General features: G+C 43.4%; 1 protein-coding gene across 1 annotated transcript in view; it reads left to right on the top strand.

Annotated features, from left to right (window-relative positions):
• Positions 1-27,335, top strand: part of WDR17 (WD repeat domain 17) — a 272,532-nt gene that overhangs the window by 28,928 nt on the left and 216,269 nt on the right. The window contains exons 2-3 of the mRNA XM_030191530.1: positions 8,929-9,057; positions 23,314-23,497. Coding sequence (XP_030047390.1) covers positions 8,929-9,057; positions 23,314-23,497 — 313 coding nt within the window. The remainder of the gene's footprint in view (positions 1-8,928; positions 9,058-23,313; positions 23,498-27,335) is intronic.

Genomic DNA, 27,335 nt, shown 5'->3' with positions numbered 1-27,335 from the left:
GAGGCACAACTTCAACGTCTATAGCCTTCCCATCAAGTTCGTTCCCTCAGAGTCCTGCCCTCGCGGAAAGAGGAAATGACGTCAGCAGGCGGGACTCTGAGGGAACAAAGTCGAAGGGAAGGCTACAGACGGGCAGGGCTTTCAAAGACGAGGCCGTTTTGATGGAGGTAAAGAGGGGAGCGAGGAGCATCGATGGGGGGCGGGAGGGGGGGCAGGGGAGCGAGGATAATCTCTGGGTGGCTGGAGGGGGAGCAGGGGAGAGAGAACAATCGCTGGGTGCCTGGAGGGGGTGCAGGGGAGACAGGAGAATTGCTGGGTGGCTGCAGGGGTGGGCAGGGGAGATAGCATCGCTGGGTGGCTGGAGGGGGGGCAGGGGAGATAGGAGAATCGCTGGTAGCGGGGGGGGGGGGCAGGGGAAAGAGGAGAAATGCTGGGTGCCTGGAGGAGGGGCAGGGGAGAGAAGAGCATCGCTGGGTGGCTGGAGGGGGCAGGTGATGAGAAGAGCATCGGTGGGTGGCTCGAGGGGGGGCAGGGGAGAGAGGAGAATCGCTGGGTGGCTGGATGGGGGTGCAGGGAAGAGAGGAGAATCGCTGGGTAGCTGGAGGGGGGGCAGGGGACAGAGGAGACTCACTGGGTGCTGGGGGGGGGCAGGGGAGAGGAGAATCGCTGTGGTGGCTACAGGGGGGGCAGGGGACGAGAGGAGAATTGCTGGGTGGCTGGAGGGGGGGCAGGTGACAGGAGACACACTCGCACTCAGCAGTCTCACTCTCTCTCTGTCACACACACACACTCGTACATTCGCTCTCTCTCTCTCTCTCTCTCACACACACACACAGTCACTCTCACACACAATCTCTCAAACATACACACTCCGAGAGAAAACCTTGCTGGCGCCCGTTTCATTGTCTCAGAAGCGGCATGTTTTACTAGTATTCTATAAAGGCCATTCCACGCAGAGTGCCCTTTACAGAATTCTAGCTAGCGTGGATCATTTGGCGCCTGTCTTTAGATTCCATGTATTGAATCTACCCCTCACTGCTTAACCTTTTTTCAGTAAAGGCCCGTTTTTGTTTAGTCTGCTTCCCCAAAGCAAATCTAAAACGGTGATTAATGAAAGAATTGTAATGGAGCATCATGCAGCCATTTGTTGCATATAGCACTAATTGTTGAAAATTGTCATCCCCTTCATTAGCTATATTTTAGCAACCTTTGGAGTCACGATTCAAATCTAACAATCACAGGCATTTTAAGTGTGACTTTTGCCTACTGTGGAACGCAGTAATTATCTAGGGTTAATGTTTCTGACTTTCGTAGAAGAAAGCGAGCAAATGCAGCATCTGAATGAATAAACTGGAAGCTGAAGCACAGTGCTTACTGCTTTTTACTGATTACAGTGCTAATCATGTGACATTTTGCTTGCAATAAAGATTACTATATGTTACACTGATATAAAGTTAGGACAAATAGAGAGCATTAAAAAAAAGAAAGAAAGGACCTACAGATTAGGGGAAAGCAAATTGAACTGACAGCTATTAAAGAGCCGCCGTTGCCAGGTTACTGACTCTGCCATTCTGTGTACGCGAGTGTGCTCATGCGGTGTTATACAATGCCCAGGCTTTCCTCCTGCATCTTTTAGGAAGTCTGCATTATTCTCTGGACAGTCAGGGTTTGAGGTTCTTCATCTGTCAATTGAAGTGGGGTTGCTCTGCATCCTGACCAGGAACCTGCTCTTTGTGAATCAGCAAGGATTTGGAATGTGAACATGGAGATTCTTAACAGTGGTTCACAAAAAATGATATCTATGCTAAGGTAGGGATATGTTATGTGTCAGTGTGCCTTCTCTGTTTATATTTTGGATGACATTGTACATGTTTGGTATGTGAGAGAGTACTTCAAAGAATATACGTACAGGATAACATTGATGTTTATATTTAGTAGCCAGAGAGGCCACTATATAGTACAATGTTGTTACTACAGGGAAAATGCATATGTGGCTTCCCCTGTCTCCCTGGAAACTAGATAGTTTAATATTAGCTGCACTGGCATCTTGTTCATTTTTGGATCGTTTCAGGTCTTTCAGTACAGATGCGCAAGTGGTACAGAATAACTAACCCAGTTCATGAATAGTGCTTGTAATACAGACACAGTATGCTTATAGAAAAGGTAGAATACGGCATATGATTACTAAAGGATCAGCACTCATCATTGATGTGTTAAACGTACATTTATGAGATAAATCAAATTTGCTGCCATTTTGTTGAGTCTGAGTCTCAGCTGAATTCACCTTTCAGTCTCATTCTCCAAGCATGTTCAAATAAAACCTGTAACCTGACAGGAAGTTAAGCAGGAGACGAAGGCAAGGAATGTGTTGATGCAACATACAATCGTCACCTTTTCAGTGAGCTTCAGCTTATTTTCCTATAAGACAATGGAGAGCAGGCTCCTTTATATTCTTTTCCTATAATTTCCTATAAGACGTTACCTTATTTAGAAGGGATTGAGCAGGCATCTCCTTTATAATTACAGAACAATTGCTGTGTTTCACAAATGTGCATTTGAAACTTAATGGAAGAGCACGGTGTTCTAAAGAATCTGTGAATTGTTGTTGCATACAGATTTTTAGTGAGCATCAAGCAATTTAGCAAGAAAATACTAGTAGCAAAATATATCACATAGCACCAATTGCATAATATGCAGGAGTGTCATACTATGGTTCTGGAAAGCTGTAAACCAGCTAGGTTTTCGGGATATCCTAATAAATACACAATTCTTACACCTTTCTACCCCTGTGAGAAAATTTCTTCAATAAGTTATACTTCTGAACCTCATAGCAGCTGGGGTGAGTGCGGGGTGGTAGAATTGTAAGGGGTAGAGGATAAGGAGGGTTTTAAGATTGTGTAATTTGTAAAAGAAACATTGAATAAATAAAGTTTTGTTACATATTGAAAACGGTTAAAGTACTAAGAAGAGGGAATAAATACACAAGAGATATGTTTGCATGTACTGCCTACATTGTATGCAGCTGTATCTCATGAATATTCATTAGATCAATATATCATGACAACTATATAATATTCAAACACTTTATTATATGCTTCAAAAACTCCTGCTTATAGTAATGCTGTAAACATAACAGAAAATCTGCTATATATATACTCGTACCATAACAAATACTGACTGCAACCCTACTTTAATACAAGAACATTATCCAGTTCAGTCTTTATCATGAAATGTACTTCTCATCGGTCCTCCAGTAATTCTTTTACCAGGAAGTCTTCTTTGATACATGCTGCTGTGATTACATCAGAAATAGTCACACATCACAATCTTCAATTGAGTAGTCATCCAAAAATTACACAGAGTTCCAAAAAGAAGTCTTGTATACCGTAGAGCACCAATGTGCTAAATAAATCCATGAAAGGATAAGACACAATGCTGAAACATGAACCGCCAAATATGTAACTGAACCCAACACGGTCAGTGTTTCGCTCCAGATTGCGTCTTTTGGTAGACCCGTTGTGCGGTATGTGAGCCTGTGATGCGAGTCTTCAATCGGCGTGATAGTCTATCAGTATTATAAGGTATCTGACTCCTGATGAAGCAATTTGGACCGAAACACAGCCATGGTTGCTTGGTAGCCCAATTGTGGTCAGCCTCCATTGAAGAAATTTGCAAGGCTGTGACACATTCACATCTCATTACTGCTGGGAACAGGATACCTGACGCGACAGTCGGTTGGGCAGACAGTGTTGCGGAATCTGTTTGTTTTCTAGAATCCAACTCTACCCCCTAGGCCCATTTTATCAGGTTCTAGGCTGCACTCTCATTCAGTTTGTATATAGTTAAAGGTTCTTCGGAGTTATGTCCTTGCCAGTGCATATCCAGTTCACCAGTTTGTTGTTTTTCGGTGAGCCTGGATGCAAGAATAAATAGGCCTGCTTGTCCTCGGAGAAAGTGAGATACTTACCTGTAGCAGGTATTCTCTGAGGACAGCAGGTCTTATATTCTCACAATCCCTCCTACCTCCTCTCGGAGCGGTCTCCTTTCTTTTTTTTACTTTTTTACTGTAGTATATAACTGAGGAGACCACGCTCTCGGGCAGGCAGGAAGGCACTCATTGTGGTGAACCGTGTCTTGTGCTCCACAAAGCTCTACTTATGCTAGTCGTAAGTTTTGGATTGGCAGTGCGGGTTGGCGTCACCCTCTTGTGAGAATATAAGGCCTGCTGTCCTCAGAGAATACCTGCTACAGGTAAGTATCCTCGCTTTTTAACAATTAACATGTATGTGTGGAAATTGTGTTATGCTCTGCGCCTAAATTTTACACACATCCTGGAAAAGGGGGCATGGAAATGGGAGGGGTCATGAGCCTAGTAGTAGTTTCAGGGCGGATCTTGGGCATGGATTCCAGTTATGCGCACAATTATAGAATAAGGGCATTACGTGCATAAGTTTAATTACATATGATCCCCTGCGCTTAAGCACTATTCTATAAACTGCACCTAACTTTAGGCACAGCTTATAGAATAACGCTTAAGCGTTTTCTTTTCAGTGCCTTTTTTAGGCACTATTTATAGAATTCATACCCTTTAGTGTGTAACTTACTGCTTTCTGTAAAGTTATGTGCATAAATGTCGGACACTTCCATGCTCCAACCCTTTGCATTTACACGCTAAGACAGTTGTGTGTATAAGTTATAGAATATCACTGACTATATGGTTAGCACTTAAGTGCTTAACTATAACAGTCATGCGTATAAGTGCTAGCATTCTCTAACTTATACAGCAATTGCCATCTAATTTAGATGACCTGTTATAGATATTCAAAAAGCATTTAACTGGCCAAGATCTGGACCTGGCTGGTTAAATGCACCTTAATTGGCTATTCGTGGTTAGCGGCTAGCAGATAGCTGGTTATATCCCTCAATATAATAGATATCTGTCAATTTTCAGCACATCATTGGCTAAATTTGGCAGCCATATTTGACCACGTGAATACCAGGCCTGTTTTTGGCTGGTTCAAACTTAACTGGCCAGTGCTGAATATTTGGCTTGGCTGGTTACGTTAGAACCAGCCAAAAATCGTATATTCAGTGCTAACCACTGGAAGTGACCTGGCATTGAATATCTGTGCTCAGTGCCGACCGCAGGAGTTAGCGTACATCTAGTAGCGCTATAGAAATGATACGTAGTATAGTAGTCTGAATATCGGGCCTGAATATCAGGCTCATTATGCTTTTGCACTGGTTTCACATATAAGCGACAGTATAGTAAGGGAAAGTATGTATACGTTCTCTTATTAAATCAGTGCTATTTCTCTGTATAATGGAAAGAAAACGGGGTAATTTAAACATTGGGAATTTAAAAAATATTAAAATCGATTTAAATGTGTGAGACCCCTTCACCATCACGCCAGCTGTCAGTGCTCTCCTGTGCAGTACAGGGTTTTCCGGTGTTCTCTGACTTCCATGGAGCTGCATGACATACAGGGCTGCTGGCTGAATTGTCACTAAGCGCTTGTGAGAGCAGTAATACTTTTGAACCTCATAGCAGCCGGGGTGTGTGGGGGGTGGTAGAATTGTAAGGGGTGGAGGATATGGGAAGGAGAGGGAAAAGGTAGGGCGAATACGAACATATGGGATTGATGGGAGAGATTGCACAGCATTATATTGCAATTTGGGATATCAGAGTGAAGATGAATACCACCATTATCTGAAATACTGAATATACCTCCACTGGAAGTTCCCTTAGAGTTTGTTTCTTGCAGTTTGGCCATCCTGGTGGGGATAACTTGCTTTCTTCTGTGTGAGTGTTTATCATCCTCCCCTATGTCCCTGTTCCTTGCATCTCTGTCCTCCTTGGAAGGTTTGTCTGCATATTAGACTATGTTGTGGAGCATTCAGCAAGTCATAAATGTATGACGGTCCTTGGCTAGGCTGTACAGTAGTTGTTTCCCCAGATTGATCCAGGCACCAGAAGCAGCTCTTCTTCTGGCCAAAGTTCTCTCAGTAATGGCCCTGGTTTACCGGTGAGCTCTGTTGTAATGCTTCTTTGCATCAGTGTGAGGTGCTACAATTGGGTTATGAACTACTTCCTTTTAGAGTAGCACCTGTCACCTGTGTGGGAGGTGATAGGACAAGGCAGCAGTCTTACTGAGAGACAGATTGTGTGCTGAATAGGCTCCATAGTGATGTTTCAGCAGATATAGAGGCATATTTTCAAGCACTTTGGGAGGCTAAGTTCCATAGGTTTCTATGGAACTTTGGGAGGCTAAGTGCTTTGAAAAATGAGCCTGATAGTGGTTTTGGTTGTGTGTGCAGAGCTTACACGGGAACCACCCACTGGTAATCTGGCCATTCCTCAACCCTTCTCAGAGTTGAGGCTGAGGGGAGAGATGATAGAGGTTCTATAAAATAATGAATGGAGTTGAACGGGGTAGATGTGAAGCATCTGTTATGCTTTCCAAAAATACTAGGACTAGGGGCATGTGATGAAGCTACAAAGTAGTAAATTTAAAATGAATCAGAGAAAATCTTTCTTCACTTGACGTGTATTAAACTCTGGAATTCGTTGCTGGAGAATGTGGTTAAAGTGGTTAGCTTAGCAGAGTTTAAAAAAGTTTGGATGGCTTCCTAAGGAAAGTCCATAGACCATTATTAAATTGGACTTGGGGAAAATCCACTATTTCTGGGATAAGCAGTATAAAATGTTTACTTTTGGGGATCTTGCAGAAGGTATTTGTGACCTGGATTGGGCCCTGTTGGAAACAGGATGCTGGGCTTGATGGACCTTTGGTCTGTCCCAGTATGGCAATACTTATGTGCTTATGAAATGATGTGGGCATTATGATAGGATCCATGGAATCTGGGGAACACATCCATGAGTTCACCCAGGACGTTGGTAATATATACAAATAAGTCAAAACATAGAAAAGAAAAAAGATGATACTTTTTTTTTTTTTTGGACTAACTTATACACCTCTGGGAGGCCACCTACCACAACAGAAAGGCCTTTCACTCCCTCAACATGCAGGTGGTTTGCAACGTCCTGGGTAAAGTGGTGTGGTAGTCGTGTTAGTCCACTTTTAAATGTGATAAATAGAAATAAATCAAAACAGAGAAAAGAAAATAAGGTGACAATTTTTTTTTTAATTGGACAAACTTCATACATCTTTTGATTAGCTTTCGAAGGTAACTCTTTTTCAGGTGCTACTTCAAAAGCTAATCAAAAGATGTATGAAGTTTGTCCAATTAAAAAAAAATTGTCACCTTATTTTCTTTTCTCTGTTTTGATTTATTTCTATTTATCACATTTAAAAGTGGACTAACACGACTACCACACCACTTTACCCAGGACGTTGCAAACCACCTGCATGTTGAGGAAGTGAAAGGCCTTTCTGTTGTGGTAGGTGGCCTCCCTCATGAGGCGCTTGATGGGCACATGTGTGAGACCAGAACAGATGGGAAATGTGCCATTTTGTGGAAGTACATTATTGTTTGTTGCTTGTGCTGCACAGTGTGAGGGAAAGCCATACAGTCAGATCCCTGTGAGTGATAAAAGGCCAGGAGGAACTACATAATGCATTGTGAGGTTACAGATTGGCTGAGGATGGCAGTGACAGACAGTACAGTCTGGAAGCTGCCAATGGCAAAACAATTGCTAGAGCTGTGATAACCTTAAGGTGTACTAATATGGGTTGCTTTCTGTGTGCAGTGAAGCAGAGGATAGGCTCTAACTTCTTGCAGAGGTGGTATATGACAGCCTTATCAAAGCAAAACATGGCGAGACACTGTTCATCTCTGAGATCTAGAAACTGGGTCCTGGGTTTATATAGACTGTTGTAGGAGTTCCTCTTTCTGGCCCTCCTATATTTCCTATGAGCCTCGTATGGGATGGTCTGCACAGCCTGTTCACTGGTTCCCAACACCACATAGATATACAGTCAGCCACAGATCAGGGGATTTCAGGGGTGATCTGGTTAACTATAGACCTGTGAACCTGATGTAAGTGCTGGGTAACATATGGATAGATATGCACAAATGGGGAACAGTCGAGGCACATTTAATAAAGGGAAGTCATGTCTTTCTAATCTAGTAGAATTATTTCAGGATGTAAATAAATGCGTGCCATATTATACCTGCATTTTCAGAAGATATTTGAGAGAATCCTGATCAGATTTTAAAAGCCATGGGATAAGAGGCAGTGTGTGCTGTTCTAGACTGAACAATGGTTAAAATATAAGGAGCAAGATTAGATAGTTTTCCAGATGAAGAGCAATAAATAGTGGGAATTCCCCAGGAATCTTTGCTAGGACCAGTGCTTAACATACTATTAACTTGGAAATGAGAGCATAGAAGTTGGCAGGTTTGTTGATGACACAAAATTACTCGAACTGATAAAACATAAAAAGCAAGCCAACTGTAAGGAATTACAGGAGGACCTTAACAGACTGGGAAACTGGATGTCTAAATGGTAGATGAAATGTGGAGGGGCATTTTCGATATGACGTCAAAATGGCAAAATGTTTGTTGGTATTGATCACTATTCTATAAAGGTAATAATGGTGTACAGTTGAAAAATACCAGATATTTTGACCTCAGACAAAATCAGCTAAATATGAAATTTATTTTTAATTTCCTCTTTTTTAAAATATATCGGTGTATTCAGATTAACTAGCTACACAATGTAGTAAATATGCAAACAATAACGTAGTTGAAAACCTTCTTAAGAATTTTTTGAATTTTGGTTTGTTACGTAGATTTTTTTATTCACTTTCATCTGTTATTGTTGATGTGCACTTTGCTCTGGGTGCTTTCCCTTGGTTTACAAAATTTGAAGTGAGGTTACTTCTATAAGCCTTAGTTATAGAACATGTTAACCCAGGTTAGAGATGCATCTTTTCTCTTTTAATTTTATGTTGCTTGTTCTAGGCTAAGATGTCACAGGTCAAGCAAGTAGGTCTTCTGGCTGCTGGATGTCAACCATGGAACAAAGATGTCTGTGCTGCTAGTGGTGACAGATTTGCATACTGTGCTACCCTTGCTATTTATGTCTACCAGGTAAGATTAATATTTGTTAACAAAGGAGGACGGTTTCCTTTTGTTGTGTTTTCTGAATTTAGCTTACAAGCTTCAGCCTGTTTGCAACATATTCTTTAGCCCAATAAACTGTATGTAGGTATCTGTAATGCCAAGTAGCATGCTGGAATCTATTCTTGTTTTCTGTTCTGCAGTTAGGATGGTCAGTCCCTGGCCTGGCAGTGGTGGTTGCACAAACAGCAGAAGTGATTGTGTGGGCCGAGTTAGCCACCTTCAGCAGGCCTGAAGGCATACTGACTGACTCAGTGTAGGTGGTTACTTCTCCTGCTTCTAGGAAGCTCATTTAGGTGAGGTTTGTGGGAGAGAACATCTTTAGGTCAGTTTTCAAATGGTACTGAGATGTTAGGCTCTGTGCCGGTTGTAAGTTCTGCTTGAGTTTCACTTTCAGGAGAAGTGTACATATAAATCTAGGTACCCACTCCCGTGTACATCTAGTCTTATACTTGCAGAAAATGGGTATGGAAAGAGCATTTTAGGACCCAATATGAGATCAATCCTAACAGTACTCCAGGAGACTATTCTATGAAGGAGTGGCTACATACGTTCTTCACATTTAGGTATGAGCATTTATTACCAGCCACAGACCTGGTGTGTTTGCACCTAAGTCTGCAGATCAGTGGGGGCCTCAGGGGCCTAGGCTCCCTTCCCCACTTTGAGCTTGGGCCCTCTCCAAAATTATGGCTGCCGATTATGGCAGAGCTTCATCACTAGAACCCTGATTGTGCTGCCTGAGCAGCAGGAAGTCAGTTGTGTGCTGTAGCCACTGGTGCTGGAATTTTCACTCATGCTCAGTTCAAACAGGCAGGGCTCTGGTGACAAAACTTCAGCTGGTGGATCTTTAGCATCCCTGCCAGCAAAGGTATGATCTGTGTGTGTGTGTGGGGGGGGGGGGGGGGGGGGGGGGGGTAGGTGGTGGCAACGATGGCAGCAGCGGTGGCGATTGAGAAGAAATGCTTTGCCCTCCTCATTCCATCCCAGGGCCCCCCACAAAATCAACTTCTGGCTATAACCCTTCTGAAGATGCCCGTCTAACTTACAGTATTCTGTAAGTTATGCACATAAGTGCGAGTTCCACTGAAGTGTATACTCCCTTTGCAAATACACATAAGTTAAAAGGGTATGCAAAAAAAAAAAGGGAGGAAAAAACCCCACGTAAACATGAGTAGCAAACAAAAAAGTGAAGCAGATTCAAGGAGGATATCAAGAAGTCTTCAATGTAAATAGCAGAAAGGTGACCCAACACGGCCATGTTTTGGCACAAAGGCCTGTCTCAGGAGTCAGGTTAATCTACATAAAATAAACAAAACAACCATAAATAAATCAACAATCAAATAGCACATCAAATAATGTTAAATGACACTTGAATAAAATCTACAGAAAGTAGCAGTCTGGAAAAAAAAAAGACACTGTAAAAACATTACTACAAATGGAGTACAAAAATAAAATAATAAATTAAGTGTTAAAATTACAAACCAGCTAGATGTACATATATTGCGAGACAATACATTTTGCTGTATGGACGAAGAAATGACATATTTGAATAGAGAACATATAAAGTTAAAATAAAGCATATTCATGTATTATAAATGAAGCGTAATATACCTCTTATGACAAAAAAGCTTAACAAAAGAATAAAGTCTTAGTCCAGGCTGTTTGACTTTCTGTGAAATCTAGGTAAAAACATAAAAATAACTACGTAAAATAAACCTAAAATTAACTCTGAAAATAACATAGAAGGCATCTTGAAATGATATAATAGAGTAATGATGCACTATCACTGCCGTAAAAATAAATGTAATACAGAATCAAAACTGGGCGCTGCTAATAACTGTTATAACCTGAGTACAATATTGACACTAGTAAAAAAGGCCCGTTTCTATTTGAAAGGAAACGGGCGCTAGCAATGGTTTTTTTTTGTTTGTTTGTTTTGGTAACTACAGAGTTGTTAGAAAGTATTATAATGTCTCCATATTCTTCTCCTTCCAGCAAGCCCTTGCAGGAGTTACGGGGGGTGGGCAGTGAAGCAAAGTGTATATGTTTGTGAGAGTGTGGGTGTGACAGAGAGACTGATTGTGTGTGTGTGTTTGAGTGTGTGTCACAGTGACACACAGAGAGTGGAAAGTGTGAGTTTGTGTGTGAGAGAGAGAGAGTCTGTGTGTGACACTGAGGTACAGTGTGCCATAGTATGTGTGTATGTGTGTGCATGACCCCCTAATACTGTCAGAAGTGCAGGTACCCCCACCCTTTGTGTTTTAAGTTCTGGGACCATAGCAGCGAGCAGTGAGTCTGAGTGTGTGTGAGACTGTGTGTGTGTGTGCGTGACCCCTTTCTTCTGTCCGAGGTGCAGAGTCGTTTCCCCCCCCCCCCCCCCCCCGTGTTTGGTTTTTTCAGTTCCTTTTCCTTTTTTTAATCCAGCAATTGTGTGTGTGTTTGAAAGAGTGTGTGTCACAGTCAGACCCAGAGAGTGAAAGAGTGTATGTGAGACAGAGATTGTGTCTGTGTGTGACACTGTGCTACAGTGTGCCAGAGTATGTGTCTGTGTGTGTTCATGACTCCCTCATTCCTTCGAAAGTGCATGTACCCGCACCCTTTGTGTCTGAAGTTCTGTGACCAGAGGGGCGGGACTGAGACAGAGTGATGTGTATGTGTGTGTGGAGATGTATGTGAGACATGGTGTGTGTGACAGTGAGAAACAGAGATTTGTAGACATGGTTGTGTGTGAGAGAGAGCGTGAGTGTGTGTCTCCATATCCTTCCTTTAAGCTGTTGCAGGACCACAGGGGTGGGCATTGAAACAGTGTATGCCTGTGTGAGAATGTGGGTGTGACAGTGAGACAGAGTGTGTGTGGTGTGTGTGTTCGAGAGAGTGTGTTGTCACAGTGACACAGAGAGTGAAAGACTGTGTGTATGTGTGCACGGGCCCCCTCCTTCTGTGTGAAGTGCAGGTCGCCCCCTTTCTGTTAGTTTTCCCCCCTTCCCTCCTGTGAGTGGCAATGTAAGGGTGCCCCCCCCCCCTGTGTTTCTGTTTTGAATTATTTCTTTTATCCAGGGATTGTGCTCTCTTTATGCCTCCATCTGCATAATTTTTCCTCTCCCCTTCCTTCCCATTCTGTTCTCTCACCCCCTCTCCATGTGTTTGTCTGTCTCCCCTTCAAGTTCCATGCCCCCTCCCTTAAAGTTTCTGGCCCCTTAATTGTACCTATTGGTTTACACGTTGCACTGCTGTCTGCAGGATCGGTGTCTGTGAACCTCATCCAGCTTGCCCTGTTGTTACTGCTGCAGTATCAGGGCGGTTCAGGGCGGCTGTGAACCTCGTCCAGAGAAGACTGCAGTTGGTTTATCTTCTTGCTTTCAGTTTTGTGAAGTCCCCTGTTGAGGCGGCTGGAGGCTGTTTATTCACCTTTTTTTTTTTTTTGTTTTGTTAGTGTGTGTCCCGAAGGCTGCTGGAGGCTGTTTCTTCACGTTTTTTTTTTTTTTTTGGGTTAGTGTGTGTCCCGAAGGCTGCTGGAGGCTGTTTCTTCACGGGGGTTTTTTTTTTTTGGGTTAGTGTGTGTCCCGAAGGCTGCTGGAGGCTGTTTCTTCAGGTTTTTTTTTTTTTTTTGGGTTAGTGTGTGTCCCGAAGGCTGCTGGTGGCTGTTTTCTTCACGGGGGTTTTTTTTTTTGGGTTAGTGTGTGTCCCGAAGGCTGCTGGAGGCTGTTTCTTCACGGGGGTTTTTTTTTTTGGGTTAGTGTGTGTCCCGAAGGCTGCTGGAGGCTGTTTCTTCACGGGGGTTTTTTTTTTTGGGTTAGTGTGTGTCCCGAAGGCTGCTGGAGGCTGTTTCTTCACGGGGGTTTTTTTTTTGGGTTAGTGTGTGTCCCGAAGGCTGCTGAGGCTGTTCTTCACGGGGGTTTTTTTTTTTTGGGTTAGTGTGTGTCCCGCAGGCTGCTGGAGGCTGTTTCTTCACGGGGGTTTTTTTTTTTGGGGGTTAGTGTGTGTCCCGAAGGCTGCTGGAGGCTGTTTCTTCACGGGGGTTTTTTTTTTTTTGGGTTAGTGTGTGTCCCGAAGGCTGCTGGAGGCTGTTTCTTCACGTTTTTTTTTTTTTTTGGGTTAGTGTGTGTCCCGAAGGCTGCTGGAGGCCTGTTTCTTCACGGGGGTTTTTTTTTTTTTGGGTTAGTGTGTGTCCCGAAGGCTGCTGGAGGCTGTTTCTTCACGGGGGTTTTTTTTTTTTGGGTTAGTGTGTGTCCCGAAGGCTGCTGGAGGCTGTTTCTTCACGGGGGTTTTTTTTTTTTGGGTTAGTGTGTGTCCCGAAGGCTGCTGGAGGCTGTTTCTTCACGGGGGTTTTTTTTTTTTGGGGGGTTAGTGTGTGTCCCGAAGGCTGCTGGAGGCTGTTTTCTTTCACGGGGGGTTTTTTTTTTTGGGTTAGTGTGTGTCCCGAAGGCTGCTGGAGGCTGTTTCTTCACGTTTTTTTTTTTTTTTTTTGGGTTAGTGTGTGTCCCGAAGGCTGCTGGAGGCTGTTTCTTCACGGGGGTTTTTTTTTTTGGGTTAGTGTGTGTCCCGAAGCTGCTGGAGGCTGTTTCTTCACGGGGGTTTTTTTTTTTTTTTTGGGTTAGTGTGTGTCCCGAAGGCTGCTGGAGGCTGTTTCTTCACGTTTTTTTTTTTTTTTGGGTTAGTGTGTGTCCCGAAGGCTGCTGGAGGCTGTTTCTTCACTTGTTTTTTTTTTTTTTGGTTAGTGTGTATCCCGAAGGCTGCTGGAGGCTGTCTGTTCACTTTTTTTGTTTGTTGGTGCGGGTTCGGATGGCAGTTCGGAGCGGCAGGTTCTGCAGGATAGCACTGTCAGGGCAGCGGTATTCTCCTCAGCTGGGCGGCAGGTCTCGTGCTGTGCGAGCCGTAGGTCCGCCCCTTCTTTTGTTTGAGTTGTTTGATAGGTGCATGGCGCGTGATTGCATTCCGTTGCGTGGCAACGGCGATTGACGCCTTCGCCTCAGACGCTCCTCCCTTGTTGTATTCCTATTGGTGTGACGCTCATCCGTGGGTGTTGCAGCTGTGACGCTCGTTCAGATCATGGCGGCGCACAGATGTACTGTGCTTAAAAGTGGTTACAGAGCTTCGAACATACGAACTTTTGAAGCCTCAGAGTGTGGTTCAGAACGTTCATGGTGCTTTTTATGTCCAGTTGGGGCGTGGCGTAGGTCGCAGATGGGGCGTGGCTGAGGGCGGTGGTGAGTAGTCCGAATAGCCAGGAGGACTACAGCAGTTCAGGACTTCACTGCCACAGTTGGAGGGAGCTTCAGAACGTTCAAGGTGGGATTTATTTATATAGATCATTTACATAATGGAGTGCTGCAGTATAACTGTGGTGTGGTGAAAAAGATATACTGAATTATGATGTTTTGGTTTAGACATACGCTAAAGAGAGGTGAATTGTAATACTAAAAGTAAGTAAGTAAGTAAATAAACAATTGATTAACCGGGGTGTATGACACAGCCAATTGGAAAAAGTTGTGTGTACTGACAGAGAAGTGGAATAGAGGGTGCTGTTTAAATGTAGAAGGGTAAGTGCAGTGATAAAAAAAATAAACACAATGAGTGTAGAATATATGGCAGCCACAGATTGTGGATTCTATGTAGTGTGATTATAATGAATGATATGCCAACGTCATTATGTTCAATGTACAGAATAGCGCTTAGGTGCACACATAAGCACATGTTAATGTACATGTATAATTGACACGTAAATATTAGCACCTGTGTAATAGATTTTTCTCTGAGAACCAGCAGGCCAGTTAAATCTCACATATGGGTGATGTCATCCATGGCACCAGGTGTGGAAATGCTGCCTACTACTACTTACCATTTCTATAGCGCCTAGAGTACTATAGCTTTAAGAGCTTGAGGCAGCGCTGGTGCCTTCCCACCCGACATGTAAGCGCGGAACCAGTAGCCATTTTATCATCTCCGGTGAGGGGAAGATGCGTTCTTCTTGAATTTTGGTGCCTTCCCTCGCTGGTTTTTCCTCATGGTCCCTTTCTCCCTTTGGTATTTACTTTTTCTTATTTCTCTTATAATTTTAGTGTATTATTTTTGCCCTCTTTTTTTTTTTAAAGTTTCCTTTAATTTTTTTGAGCTTGCAAGGCCCTCTTAGGCCTGACCATCAGACTGGTGTTGTCCCTTACCCTTTTGGTGATAGAGCCCCCTTTTCCATCACCATAGAGTTGTTTGATATAGCCATGGCTGTTTTTCCTTCCATGTCATAGAAGGTTCCCAGTGGCTTCAAGCACTATGCTTGGTGATCATACCATCTCTGGGGCTGACACCTATCTCTGGTGTATCCAGTATTTGTGGCCAGACCATAACTCTAACTGTATTCTTTTATGCAAAAAAGAACACAGAAGTCCAGAGAGGCTCAAAAAGGGAACGTGTTTGGAGCCCAGTCTGAATCGTCAATGTTTGTGCTTGCACCGGCATCAGGTGCATCGATTCCCATTGCTACTAGACCTTTGTCTTTCACTGGGAATGAACGTGCATTGAGTAGGTCTCCACCTGCCTTGACGCTGACCACTGTTCAGGACCCCCGGGACCGGTCAGCATCGGACTGGACACCAGGGAGGATTCAACATCGTCCTCATCAGCACCGGGTGAAGGCCAACAAGCACAAGCATCAATCCCTCTCGACTCGTGGTCCTGGGAGCACCAGGGCACCAAGAGATCTAGTACCAGAGAAGTGTTGGCACCGTGAAGAGTGTTTCCCTTCCATCGAGGCGGTTCTTGCATGGAGGTCTCCATGTAGCTGGGGCCAGGTGCTCGAGTTGATACAGATGGTTCAGCAGATTGTCTCTGATACAACGCCCCAGCCTTTTCTAATGTCGACCCTCGATGAGCGGATCCAGGACATGCTTCAGGAATACTTAGGCGGGCTTTTACAGCAGAGTGTATTGACATCAGGGGTGCTTTTCTAGCCATGCCTCAACCATCTGCCTTGTAGAGCCTTCAGCCTGTGGTGAGGTCACAGACACCGGTGTCGTGTGAAGTATTGGCATCAACAGCTGCCCATGCGGGTGCTCCTTTGACGGTGGAGGAAGCTTCGCCAGAGTCAAGAGTGGATCCTGCATCTTGACGTCATTGCAGGCAGGGACATTGTTCTTCCTACCCAAGATGGGCACGGTCTCAGCCCTCCCGCTTTTTGCTGATTTGATATGAACGGTCCATGGGAGTCTGGTGATGATCCAAGGTACTTCTCGGAGAAGTAGTCCTATGATATTCCATCAGACCCCTCCCTGCCTGAGGAGAGACAAAAGTATCCACCAGAGAGTCTCTTCTTCCCTGCTTTTGTGAAGGAGATGATGTCTGCTATCCTAATTTAGTTGGAGGATGAGCCCAGGGCTCAGATGTTCGAGGTCCTGGACTACAACTCTCCACCTGGAGAGGCCATTGTCCAGCTTCACAAGATCTTATGTAATGTTCAGGTGAAGAATTGGGAGTCCCCTCTGTCTGTCTCCGTCCTCCCCAGAAAGATTGACACCATGTATCGGATTCAGATTTCATCTAGCTTTAAGCCACAGTTGCCTCATCGTTCTATGGTGGTGGCATCCGTGCTCAGACCAGAAGTTCCAGAGACTTTTCTTTGGCATTCCCAGGCAGAGAAGCTCAAACTCTGGACTCATTTGGGTGTAAGATGTATCAGGTCTCAATGCTCATATCCTATATCCAGTCATACCAGCTATACATGAACCTTTACTTGTGGAATCTACTGCACAGTATGACTGATTTGGCAGATTCTGTCCCATTGCAGCAGGCCAAAACTTTTCGCCAGCTGGCCAAGCAGCAGAAGGCTTGTCGCAGGTTCCTGGCCATGGGCGCATTTGATACTTTTGATGTGGCATCCAGGAACTCTGCTCAAAATATAGCGATTTGCAGACTGTCATGGCTGTGTCTGACTTGGACCCAGCAGTATAGCAGCAGTTGGCGGGTGCTGCCTGCCCTGGAGGTAACCTTTTTGGAGGGAAGGTGGGGGAAGTCACAGACCTCATCAAGAAATACACTGATGCCATCAACACTCTCTCTCTCCTGGTGAATGCCTTCTGCATCCTCCTCATCTAGGAGGTTTTTGGGCAAGTTGAAGAGAGGTCTCTGTCACTCTTGGAGGAGTAGGTACACTCCTCCTTCCCCCACTCATGATCAGCCCCAGCAAGCTCGTTCTCATCAACAGTGTACGTCTAAAGCCCAACCAGCTCCCCCAGTCAAAACAAGGGACAAGTCTTTGACTGGCTCCAGAAGAGCATAGCCGCAGTCAAAGTAACTGTCCCGGATGATCATACAGTGGGAAGGAGGCTGAGTTTTTTTTCCATGAAAGGTGGCCCCTTTTAAACTCCAACCGGAGGGTTCTTCAAATAGTCCATCTTAGTTACACCCTACATTGGTGACGGAGATCACCAAATTTTCTGCCAAGAGCATCTTTCTTCAGCTCTCTTCAGAAGGAAGTACATGCGATTGAACCCATTCCACCAGGGGAAGAAGGAAAAGGATTCTATTCCAGGTACTTCCTTGTGCCAGAGAAAACAAGGGGGATACGTCCCATTCTGGTCAAAGAAAAGTTCAGGATGGTTTCCCGGGCACCTTTTTCCTAGTGATTCAGGAATGAGATTGGCTATGCTCTCTGGACTTAAAGGAAACCTATATGCATATCTCAATACTTCCATGCCACAGGAGGTATTTCAGATTTTGGGTGGGAAGACATCACTTTCAGTACTATGTCCTGTCATTTGGCCTTGCTTCAGCTCCCAGGGTTTTCATAAAATGTCTAGCAGGAGTTGCAGCGTCGCTATGCAGACTGGAAGTCCGTATGTTTCTCTATGTGGGCGATTAGCTGGTGAAGAGCACATTGAAGGAAGGTGCTCGGGAACTGTTCGGGTGCTAGAGCTTCTAGAATTTATTTTAAACTACCCCAAGTCCCATCTGCTCCTGGTTCAACAATTGGAGTTCATTGGAGCCCTGCTAGATACATGACAGGCACGAGTTTTTCTCCCTGTGCTGAGAGCAGACCCTGTAGTTGCTCTTGTCGTTAGCTTCATGCCAGCCAGCAGGTCATGGCTCGGCAGACATTGAGGTTGCTAGGCCATGTGGCCTCCATTGTGCATGTCACTCCGTTGGCTCATCTTCACATGATAACCGCCTCCTGGACTATAGCTTCCCAGTGGTCTCAAGCCTCTGGGAGTCTAGTGGATGTTAGAATTTGCTTCCTTGTATCTTCCAGAGGTGTCTGGAACACGCATGGAAGTTTGACTTACTTCCAAGAAAGATTCCACTAAGAGGTGTTATTCTTTCAAATGGAGGAGGTTTGAGGCCCAACACAGACCCCGCTTGAATACCTTCAGCACCTCTCTGAGTCTGGTCTCAAGGCCAACTCTGTAAGGGTTCACCTCAGTGCAATTAGTGCTTACCATCACTGTGTAGAAGGTAAGTCCATCTCGGATAGCCTCTAGTTGTTCGCTGCATGAGAGGTTTGCTTTTGACAAAGCCCCCTGTCAAACCTCCACCTTTATCATGGGACCTCAATGTTGTCCATATCCAGGCTTGATTAAAGCTCCTTTTAAGCCACTCAGTTCCTGCCTACTGAAGTACTTGACCTGAAGGTCTTGTTTTTGGTGGCAGTTACTTTTAGCTTTTGGGGTCAGTGAGCTTTAGGCCTTAGTAGTGGATCTGTATTACACAAAATGGCATCATAACAAGAGTAGTCCTCCGTACACACCCTAAGTTCCTGCCTAAGGTGGTGTCAAAGTTCCATCGGAATCCATCTATCATCCTTCCAACATTTTTTCCCAAACCTCATGCCCATCCTGGCAAAAGCAAATTACACATTTGGACAGCAAGCTAGCATTGGCCTTTTACATGGAGTGGACTAGGCCCTAGAGATGGTTCACCCAGCTTTTTATGTTTTTTTTATCTCATCAGAATGTGGGTCGCAGTTGGAAAACTCACAATTTCCATTTGGCTGGCATATTGCATATCTTTTACTTATGCCCAAGCTGGGCTGACCCTTGAGGGTCATTTCATGGCTCACGTCAGAGCCATGGTGGTGTCATAGCCCAGCCTCTATTTGCAAGGCTGCAATGTGGTCTTCAGTCCACACCATTCACATTCCATTATTGGCTTGAGCAAGATACCTGACATGATAGTCCATTTGGACAGACGGTTCTGTAGAATTTATTTGAGGTCTAGAATCCAACTCCACCCTCCTAGGCCCATTTTATTCTGTTCCAGACTTCACTTTCGCAACCATCAGTATGTATATAGTTTCAGATTAATTGACTTTTTGAACTCACCATTGCAAGTTCCCATTGTCCTAATATGTTTTTGGTGAGCCTGGTAGCTAGGGATTCCTACACGTGAGAATTAACTGACCTTGTCCTCGGAGGAAAGCGAAGATTCTTACGAGTAGCAGGTATTCTCTAAGGACAGCAGGCCACTTATTCTCACATACCCTCCCACATCCCCTTGAAGATGTTCTCTATAGCTATGTTATGCAGATCCCGCACTCATGAGTTGGTTGAGAAGGCACCCACGCACGCGCAGTAGGAGTGCTGCCTTAAACCTATAGTACGCTATGCAACATTTCTGCACTGTGGATGACATCATCCACCTGTGAGAGTAAGTGGCCTGCTGTCCTTGGAGAATACCTGCTACAGGTAAGTATCTTTGCTACCTCCAAAGCCAAAATGGTGTACCATGGGCAGAAGCAGAGCCAGGATGACGGCGCGGGGGGAGCGAAAGTGGTGCGAGAGCGGACTTGTGCCAGCGCACATTTTCTATGCAACATGATAGGCGCTGGCAGAACTCCGTTTGGGGAGCAGCCGCTCCCCTGGCGCCCCACATAGCTATGCCACTGACCATGGGACACGCTCGGGCATCCTGTAGTAACTGCCGAACGTGCACTTGCTACCCGTGCACTAAAATATTTTTCTTTTTTCTTTTTTTTTGAGGGGTATGTCAGAGCAGAGAGTGAGTGGTCCTGCACTAACCACTTTGTTCAAGTACATTACTGTGCGCTAATCCCCAGGTTCTTTGTGTCGCTTAAAAGTTGCCTATGCCTAATTTACGCATGCAATGTAATTGAGTAACAAACCGATTAACACCAATAATTGGATACTAACAATTATTGGTACTAATTGGCAACAGCTTGGGTGACGGGGGGAAGAGGGGTTGGTGGTTGAGAGGCTAGGATAGGGAAGGGCAGACTTATACGGGGTCTGTGCCAGAGCCGGTGATGGGAGGCGGGACTGGTGGTTGGGAGGCGGGAAATACTGCTGGACAGACTTATACGGTCTGTGCCCTGAAAAAGACAGGTAAAATCAAGGTAAGGTATACCCATATGAGTTTATCGTGGGCAGACTGGATGGACCGTGCAGGTCTTTTTCTGCCGTCATCTACTATGTTACTATGTTTATGTCCGCATCTTTTTATGCCCAATTCTATAAAAATGTGCGCGTAAATCTTTTAGTGCGAAGTGGAAAAGGCATGAACGGATCAGGGGCGTTCACTATAGATGTGTGCACTATTATAGAATTTTGGGAATCCAGGCCTAATTTATTTGCGAGGATTTGTACCTTCAGTTAGTGTAAATCCTTGCACTCAAATTTGGGTGTGAATCCTGGCACTATGTGTTATTATATAAACGGTGCCTAACTTGAATTACAGTTTACAGAACAATTGGTGCTTGCTTTTTTTTTTTTTTTTGGTGCCATTTACTGAATCTAGTCCTAAATGATTAGCTTAAAAATACTGTGTGAGCTCTTACCACCTACAAAATGGGTGGCGATAAGTATACACACAGTAATTTTACAAAATGGCCACGCACTAATGGCAACATCAGCGCATGGCCATTAATACAAAAAATAGAAAAAAGCCAATAAAAATGGCCTTAGCGCACGGGAAAGATGCGCATAAGGGTGCGCTAACCTTAGTAAAAGGACCACTTGGTTATCACCTATTGAGGTGGTGTTGAATTTATAGGACTAACACAGCTTATTAAATACAGGACTTTATTTGGCCAGACAAAATCTTTGAATATCAACCTCTGTCTTCTTAATTTCTGAGCACTTTTTACTGAACTTTGTTTTTATAGGTTTGTTTTATTTGTCATTTTTTATCTGTATATTTGAAAGAAAATTCATGCAGGGTTACCCTGATGAAGAGATTTGTTTTGAAACGTGGCCATGTTCGGACTTCTTAATTCTGTGGAAGGGCATTTTTGATAAAATGTCAACGTTTTGCTAGAAACGTCCAAAAATTGAGTGGTGAATGGTTTTGCAACCTGAAAATCATCTAATTTTAGCACATTTATATTCCGTTCAGAGTGGATTACAATGTTGAAAGAAAGATGCATTGATACTACATTGTACAATCAAACATCTCCAAACAGATATTTCCTTAAAAAGACCCCCATTTCCAATTACAATAAAACACTGCATTATTCATAGAAGCAAGAAAAAGTAGTACAAACGTCAAGCATTTCCAGTCAGATATTTCCTAAAAGCCAGGTTTTCAAATCACAGCGAAACAGTGGGAGTTGATTCCATAGTTCGACTTCCTTACCAATTGAGTGTTGCTTTGTGGCTCGCAATCTACAACAAGCCTTAGTACATTTTGCCAGTGTAATGTCTATCTTTTTGGCTAGAAAATCGCCTTTTTCCTAGATGTTTTTGCTTGGTGTGTTTCTTTTGGGACCATTTTGGAAAATAAAATGTCCAAAGGAAAAATGCCCTTAGGGATGTCTAGGGGCCATCATTCTTAGTAGACAGGCCACACAGACATCCCAAAAGAGTAGTGGGGCAGCCTAGGAGGCATTGCAGTGGACTTCATATAAAAGGTCCCAGGTACATATCTTTCCATAACCTTCTTATATTGTTATGGTGAGCCCTCCAAGAGCAGAAAAAATAACTACTGTACCTCACTGTATACTACTACAGTAGCTCTCAAGCTTGCGTCACCTATATGTAGGTACAATAGATATTTAGTGGGTTTTGGAGAGCTCTCATGTTCCACTACAAGTGTACCAGTTAGAGTGGGATACGAGACTGGGTCACTTTCTCTACAGTCCACTGCACTGACCGCTAGGCTAGTCCAGGGACTTGCTTGCTACTCTAATAGGAATTGCTATCATATGTGAAGCTGCCATAGAACCTGGTATGTACTATCACTGTAAAATCTTAGGGGGTTGGGAAGGGGTCAGTGACCACTGGGGGAGAGTAAGGGGGGTTGTGTCTTAATCCTTCCAGTAGCCATTTGGTCACTTAGGGCACCTTTTGGCCACTTAATTGTAATTGAAACAGGTCTGGTCAGGAATGTCTTAATTTTGGCCCTAGACATTTTCATTTTCTTCTATTACTGCAGAAAAACATATCTTTTGGGGCCACCCATGTGCCCAGCCCAAAACATGACCCCATCACGCCTCCTTGAAATTTGGATAAACTGTGGAGCAAAACGTCTAAAATCAGGTTGTCACCTGCCACTTTCATTTTTTGGACGTTTTTTTGTTTTGAAAATGAAATGTTAGCACCTAGTTTATAGACTTGCCCTTTGAGTGGGAAAAGCTATCCAGACATTTTTGTGTGGCTAACTTTTTCTGAATAGTTGTCCTGTACTGCAGTGAAGTTAGACAAGAGTATTCTGGGTAACTGTAGGGCAGGTAGTTAACCACCACTCAGATATACCCAGCTTACTTTCTCCATCCAGTGCTGAATGTTGCTACTCAGTGGATAAATTGAAACCTGTCCCCCAGCATGGTGTTTTTTTTTTAATATCAGTAATTTTTTTTGCAGTCTACAATTTGCCCAAACAAAATTTAGCCAGTCATTGTGGTGTAGTTGGGGGAGGGAATTCAGTAATGAAGAATTGCCCAGTTAACTCCCAAACTTAGCAGGCCAAACCTTTGTATTTCTACATCAGCATTTTTAGGGCTCTGTTTACTAAAGTGCACTAGTGTTTTTAGCACACACTAATGCTAGAGACACACATAGGAATATATAGGTGTCTCTAGTGTTAGTGCGTGTTAAAAATACTAGCGGCACGCCTACAGCACAGCTTAGTAAACAGGTTCCTTAATATTTATTTGAGTTTGCTGGTACATTTTTAAGAGTATACTGTAAAGCTTCATCCAGTAAGACCACATCTTATTCAGCATTTTGTAGACTGTATTTGAAAGTACAATAAACTGTTTTTCAAATTACTTTTTTTTATTTTTAGCTGGATCACCGCTATAATGAATTCAAACTTCAAGCAATTATGTCTGAACATAAGAAGACAATCACAGCTATATCCTGGTGTCCACACAATCCTGATCTATTTACAAGTGCTAGTGCAGATAACTTGGTTATCATCTGGAATGTATCGGAACAAAAAGTTGTTGCAAGGCTAGATAGTACAAAAGGTATTTGGGGAACGTGTTCTATTTTTATTTGAAATATGTTTTTTTTATTTAAAAGGCATGGAAAATACAACAAACAGTAGATTGTATTTGCAAAAATGAACAAAGGCACAATCAAAAACTCAAAATGATACAGCAATGCTGAACACTGTGAACAGTGAGAACTTGGTACCTGACTTTCACAGTGAGGTTTGCTAGTTGGTTCCATTTTCTTGGGATAAGTTGATCTAGTCTGGAGTTTCTCCTATTGTATACATACACACACACACACACATCTATATCTCTAATTCAGAAACATCTATTTCTGTGCTGTGCTAACATGCATTAAACACCAAATTAAGTGCTTAGCACATCATATTGGTAATGCCTATTACAGTGTTAGTGATACCACAGAAATTGATCCAACATATTGCAGTATATTAATGAACTTAATTGCATGCAAATAAACTGGATGGGAGGGGTTTCTTTGAGCATTTTAATGGAAGATAGAATTTTATGGACCGACGAGTAGTGTTTGGCATGGAGGCGTTTCCTGTAAGGGGGTCTCTGTTTGGAGGAGAGGGTATTACTTGGAGGTGGGGTGAGTATCTCTTGGGAGACAGGGGAGGTTTGCTTGAGGAGTTGTTGGTTGGGAAGAAAAGAGCAAAGGAATGCTATGTGATTACTTGCAGAGGAGGGATTTGAACTTTTGTGGGGGCTAGCTGCTGCATTAGAGACAAAAGATTAGGTACCCCTTTGTATATCGCAAACTGCGGGAACACTACTGATTCGTTCTACCAAACGGGAAGTTGAGTCAGAGGGGGCAGGACAGACCAGAGTGCTCCGAAGCAGGAAGCAGGCAACCTAGGAGGATTGCTACACTGTTGTGGCTCTAAAGATGATACTTTGGAAGGTACATAGCGAGTGGGGTGGCAGTTGAAACGCTGATACTGACGGAGGGAGCAGTTTTGAGTTCTGGAGGTGAAAGGGAGAGAAAGAGAGCTGCTGGCCTAGGTGGGGGAGGAAGGACTGGAGGGGAGCCTCAACTTATACTAGGGTCACAGGTCACAGCATTTTTATTTTAGTTGCAAAACTGCCCTCAACTTATGCATGACCTTGACTTAGTATATAAAGTATATACTGTAATGTATTTTATAATCTATGTGTTACAAGAAATTCTACCCACTTCTCCAGCAATTAATATGTTGGAAGAAATGATTTATTTTGGGGAAAATAGCTCGAGAGCAACTCGCTACTGTTTGTAATTTAAGAGCAAGCGCTGTATTTATAAGTTTTAGGATATTAATTTCTCCACCAATCACCAAAGGTGATAATTGCAATAAATTAAATTAAATAAATTAAATATATATAGCTTCAATATACTCAGAACACAAAGAGACCGTATTTTTAGCTTCAAAAAGATTGATTTAATATACAATTGCACACGAGAGGTAGGTTTTAAAAGGAATCTTTACAGGTAATCTGTGCATAAAATAGAACAAAGTAGCAGGTAGATCAAAAGTTATGTTACTTACAAGTCCTTGTTACACAGTATGAACAGCATTAGGTAAGCACATGTTTTAGGAGCAAGGCATCAGCGGACCCCAAAGAGAGCAGCAGTTTCCAAGAGAGGCAGGTTTCCAGAGGAGGCAGGTCCCAAGAGAGGCAGGTTCCAAGAGAGGCAGGTCCCAAGAGAGGCAGGTCCCAAGAGAGCGAGCTGGGCTGTTTCCAGGCCTTTTATAATGTTAGCAGAGAAGCATGGTGTGTGCATGTCTTGGATATTTTGCAAGGCATTATGGTTCATGTCTGCACACGACCCCTGAGTCCTGGTATGACATCACGAGACTTACAGTCTGGATTTTGCTGGCAAATGTCTTTTGATGTCCTGTTCAGTCTCTGGGGCAGATACACATTACAAGTCCTTCCTTTCTGTCTGGAAGCTGATGGGAGGGGCAGGTATACCTTTGACAAGCAAATGTCCTGTTTATGCTTCCTCTGAGTCCTTTGTTTTATTCAGGTGCCCACCTTAGTCCATCTTTTGTTAGGTGGGAGGGCAGAGGAAACTCTTTTGTGTTTGTTGAGTGTGTGTAGTTAAAAAGGAATGGAGAGAGAGAGGCTGGAAATAAAACTATTCTCTCTGCTGCTGTGTCAAATATATATTTTTAAAAGATACACAAATATATTGCTGTATATATATCCAGCAAATATGCTACATATTTCAGTAATAAACTGATACCGTTACATATGTACCTACTTGTAAACTCTGTGTATACTTTTCACACAGTTCAGAATTTTGTAACTGGCATTTTAGGTGCATATCTGGCCATATTACTGCAAAACAGACTTTATAAAATGACTTCCCTTATGCCTAACTCAGTCTATTCAATGATGGAGTCAGTGTAAACGAAGTATAAGCATGAAAACTGAAGAAATATAAAGCTATCTTGCATGGAACGTGCACCAGAGAAAGTCCCTCACAGACAGATTCTCAAAGCCTATTGGTGGCGGTAAGGCCAGTTACTGCGGGAATAACACGCATTTTAATCTGCTCGGAATGCTCAGAGGACTTTACTGCAGGGAACAATGTGAATGCCAGAAATGGCCGCAAATTGTATTTAAATGTAGTCAAACATATGTTAATGGTGTAGTTTGCTATGCCTTTACCCAATGCTCAGAGAACAGTGCACAAACAAACCCTGCTTGTACTGATAGAAAAACAACACCAGCTTGGAGCTGGCAGTGGGGGGGGGGGGGGGGGGGGGGTTGAAAAGAGGATTTCTATTGATTTCCAGTTTAAATCTGCCAGTTTTGATTTCTTTTGGAAGTGGAACAAAGCCTGTGCAAGTCTACAAGCGCCAGTACTGAGAGAGAAATGTGCGTGAGTCCGAGCAAACCGAAAGTGAAAGCACCAATTGGCGCATGTTTTCTATGCTTAAATAATAAGTCGTCCAAGTAAAAAAAAAAAAATTGACAAGCTTATATTTAAAGATGCAGAAGCGTGATGTTAATATGTGCTTCATGGTCGGATGTGTCTGACACATGCATGTAAGAGCTGCGCTTACTGTGAAACTCTTCTGTATATGCACCAAGCACGTTGCTCTCACTTTTACAGTGTGCTTATAATTTGAATACAATTTCCTTTGAGAATTGGAGAGCTACTTTTCTGTGCCGTTCCGGCAATACGGAGTATGCGCTGTTGGCTTTACTGTGGGAGTTCTGAGAATCGACCTGTCAGTCCCTTAGTCACCTGAGCTCTTGAAAGGAATGCCTCACACAATTTTCTTCTGATTTGCCGAGCTTTGGTGGCATTTTACTGTCATGCTTGTCACTATTTCATGTAGAACTTTTTTCCCCAAAGCACTGTGATTAGTGACTCCTTTGGTAATATTATTATGTATGCAGTACATTGATTCAGAGCTCATAGAAGTGGTCATAGTCATTTGCAGCAGCACAGAACATTTTTCATTATTTAGGCTTGGCAGTCTATTTCTTTTTTCTTAGTAGACAGCTACTGTTGTCTGCTTACAAGATTGGAACCTCTTCTTTACAAATATGACCATCATTGGGAAAACATGACTGAAGTCTGGTGACTGTATTCATGTTTTCTCAGAATTGGTCGGAAAGGATCATACCAAACAATACGTTTTTTGAATTCTTTCGTCTGGTGCTCACTATTCAGTTAAGACTTTTTTTCTTCTTTGTGGAGATTGACATGTTTACCTACAAGGCTTTCTAGATATCACTTCTATGCTTGTTTTTAGTTAAGATCCAAGCACAGAATTTAAGCTATGACAGGCCCATCTTGGCTTTTTAACCAAGACTGTGAATCTGTACACATGCCCCCCCCCCCCTCATTCTATAA

The sequence above is a fragment of the Microcaecilia unicolor genome, chromosome 2, assembly GCF_901765095.1.
Source record: "Microcaecilia unicolor chromosome 2, aMicUni1.1, whole genome shotgun sequence".
NCBI lineage: Eukaryota > Metazoa > Chordata > Amphibia > Gymnophiona > Siphonopidae > Microcaecilia > Microcaecilia unicolor.
This window is presented reverse-complemented; position numbering and strand designations above follow the sequence as displayed.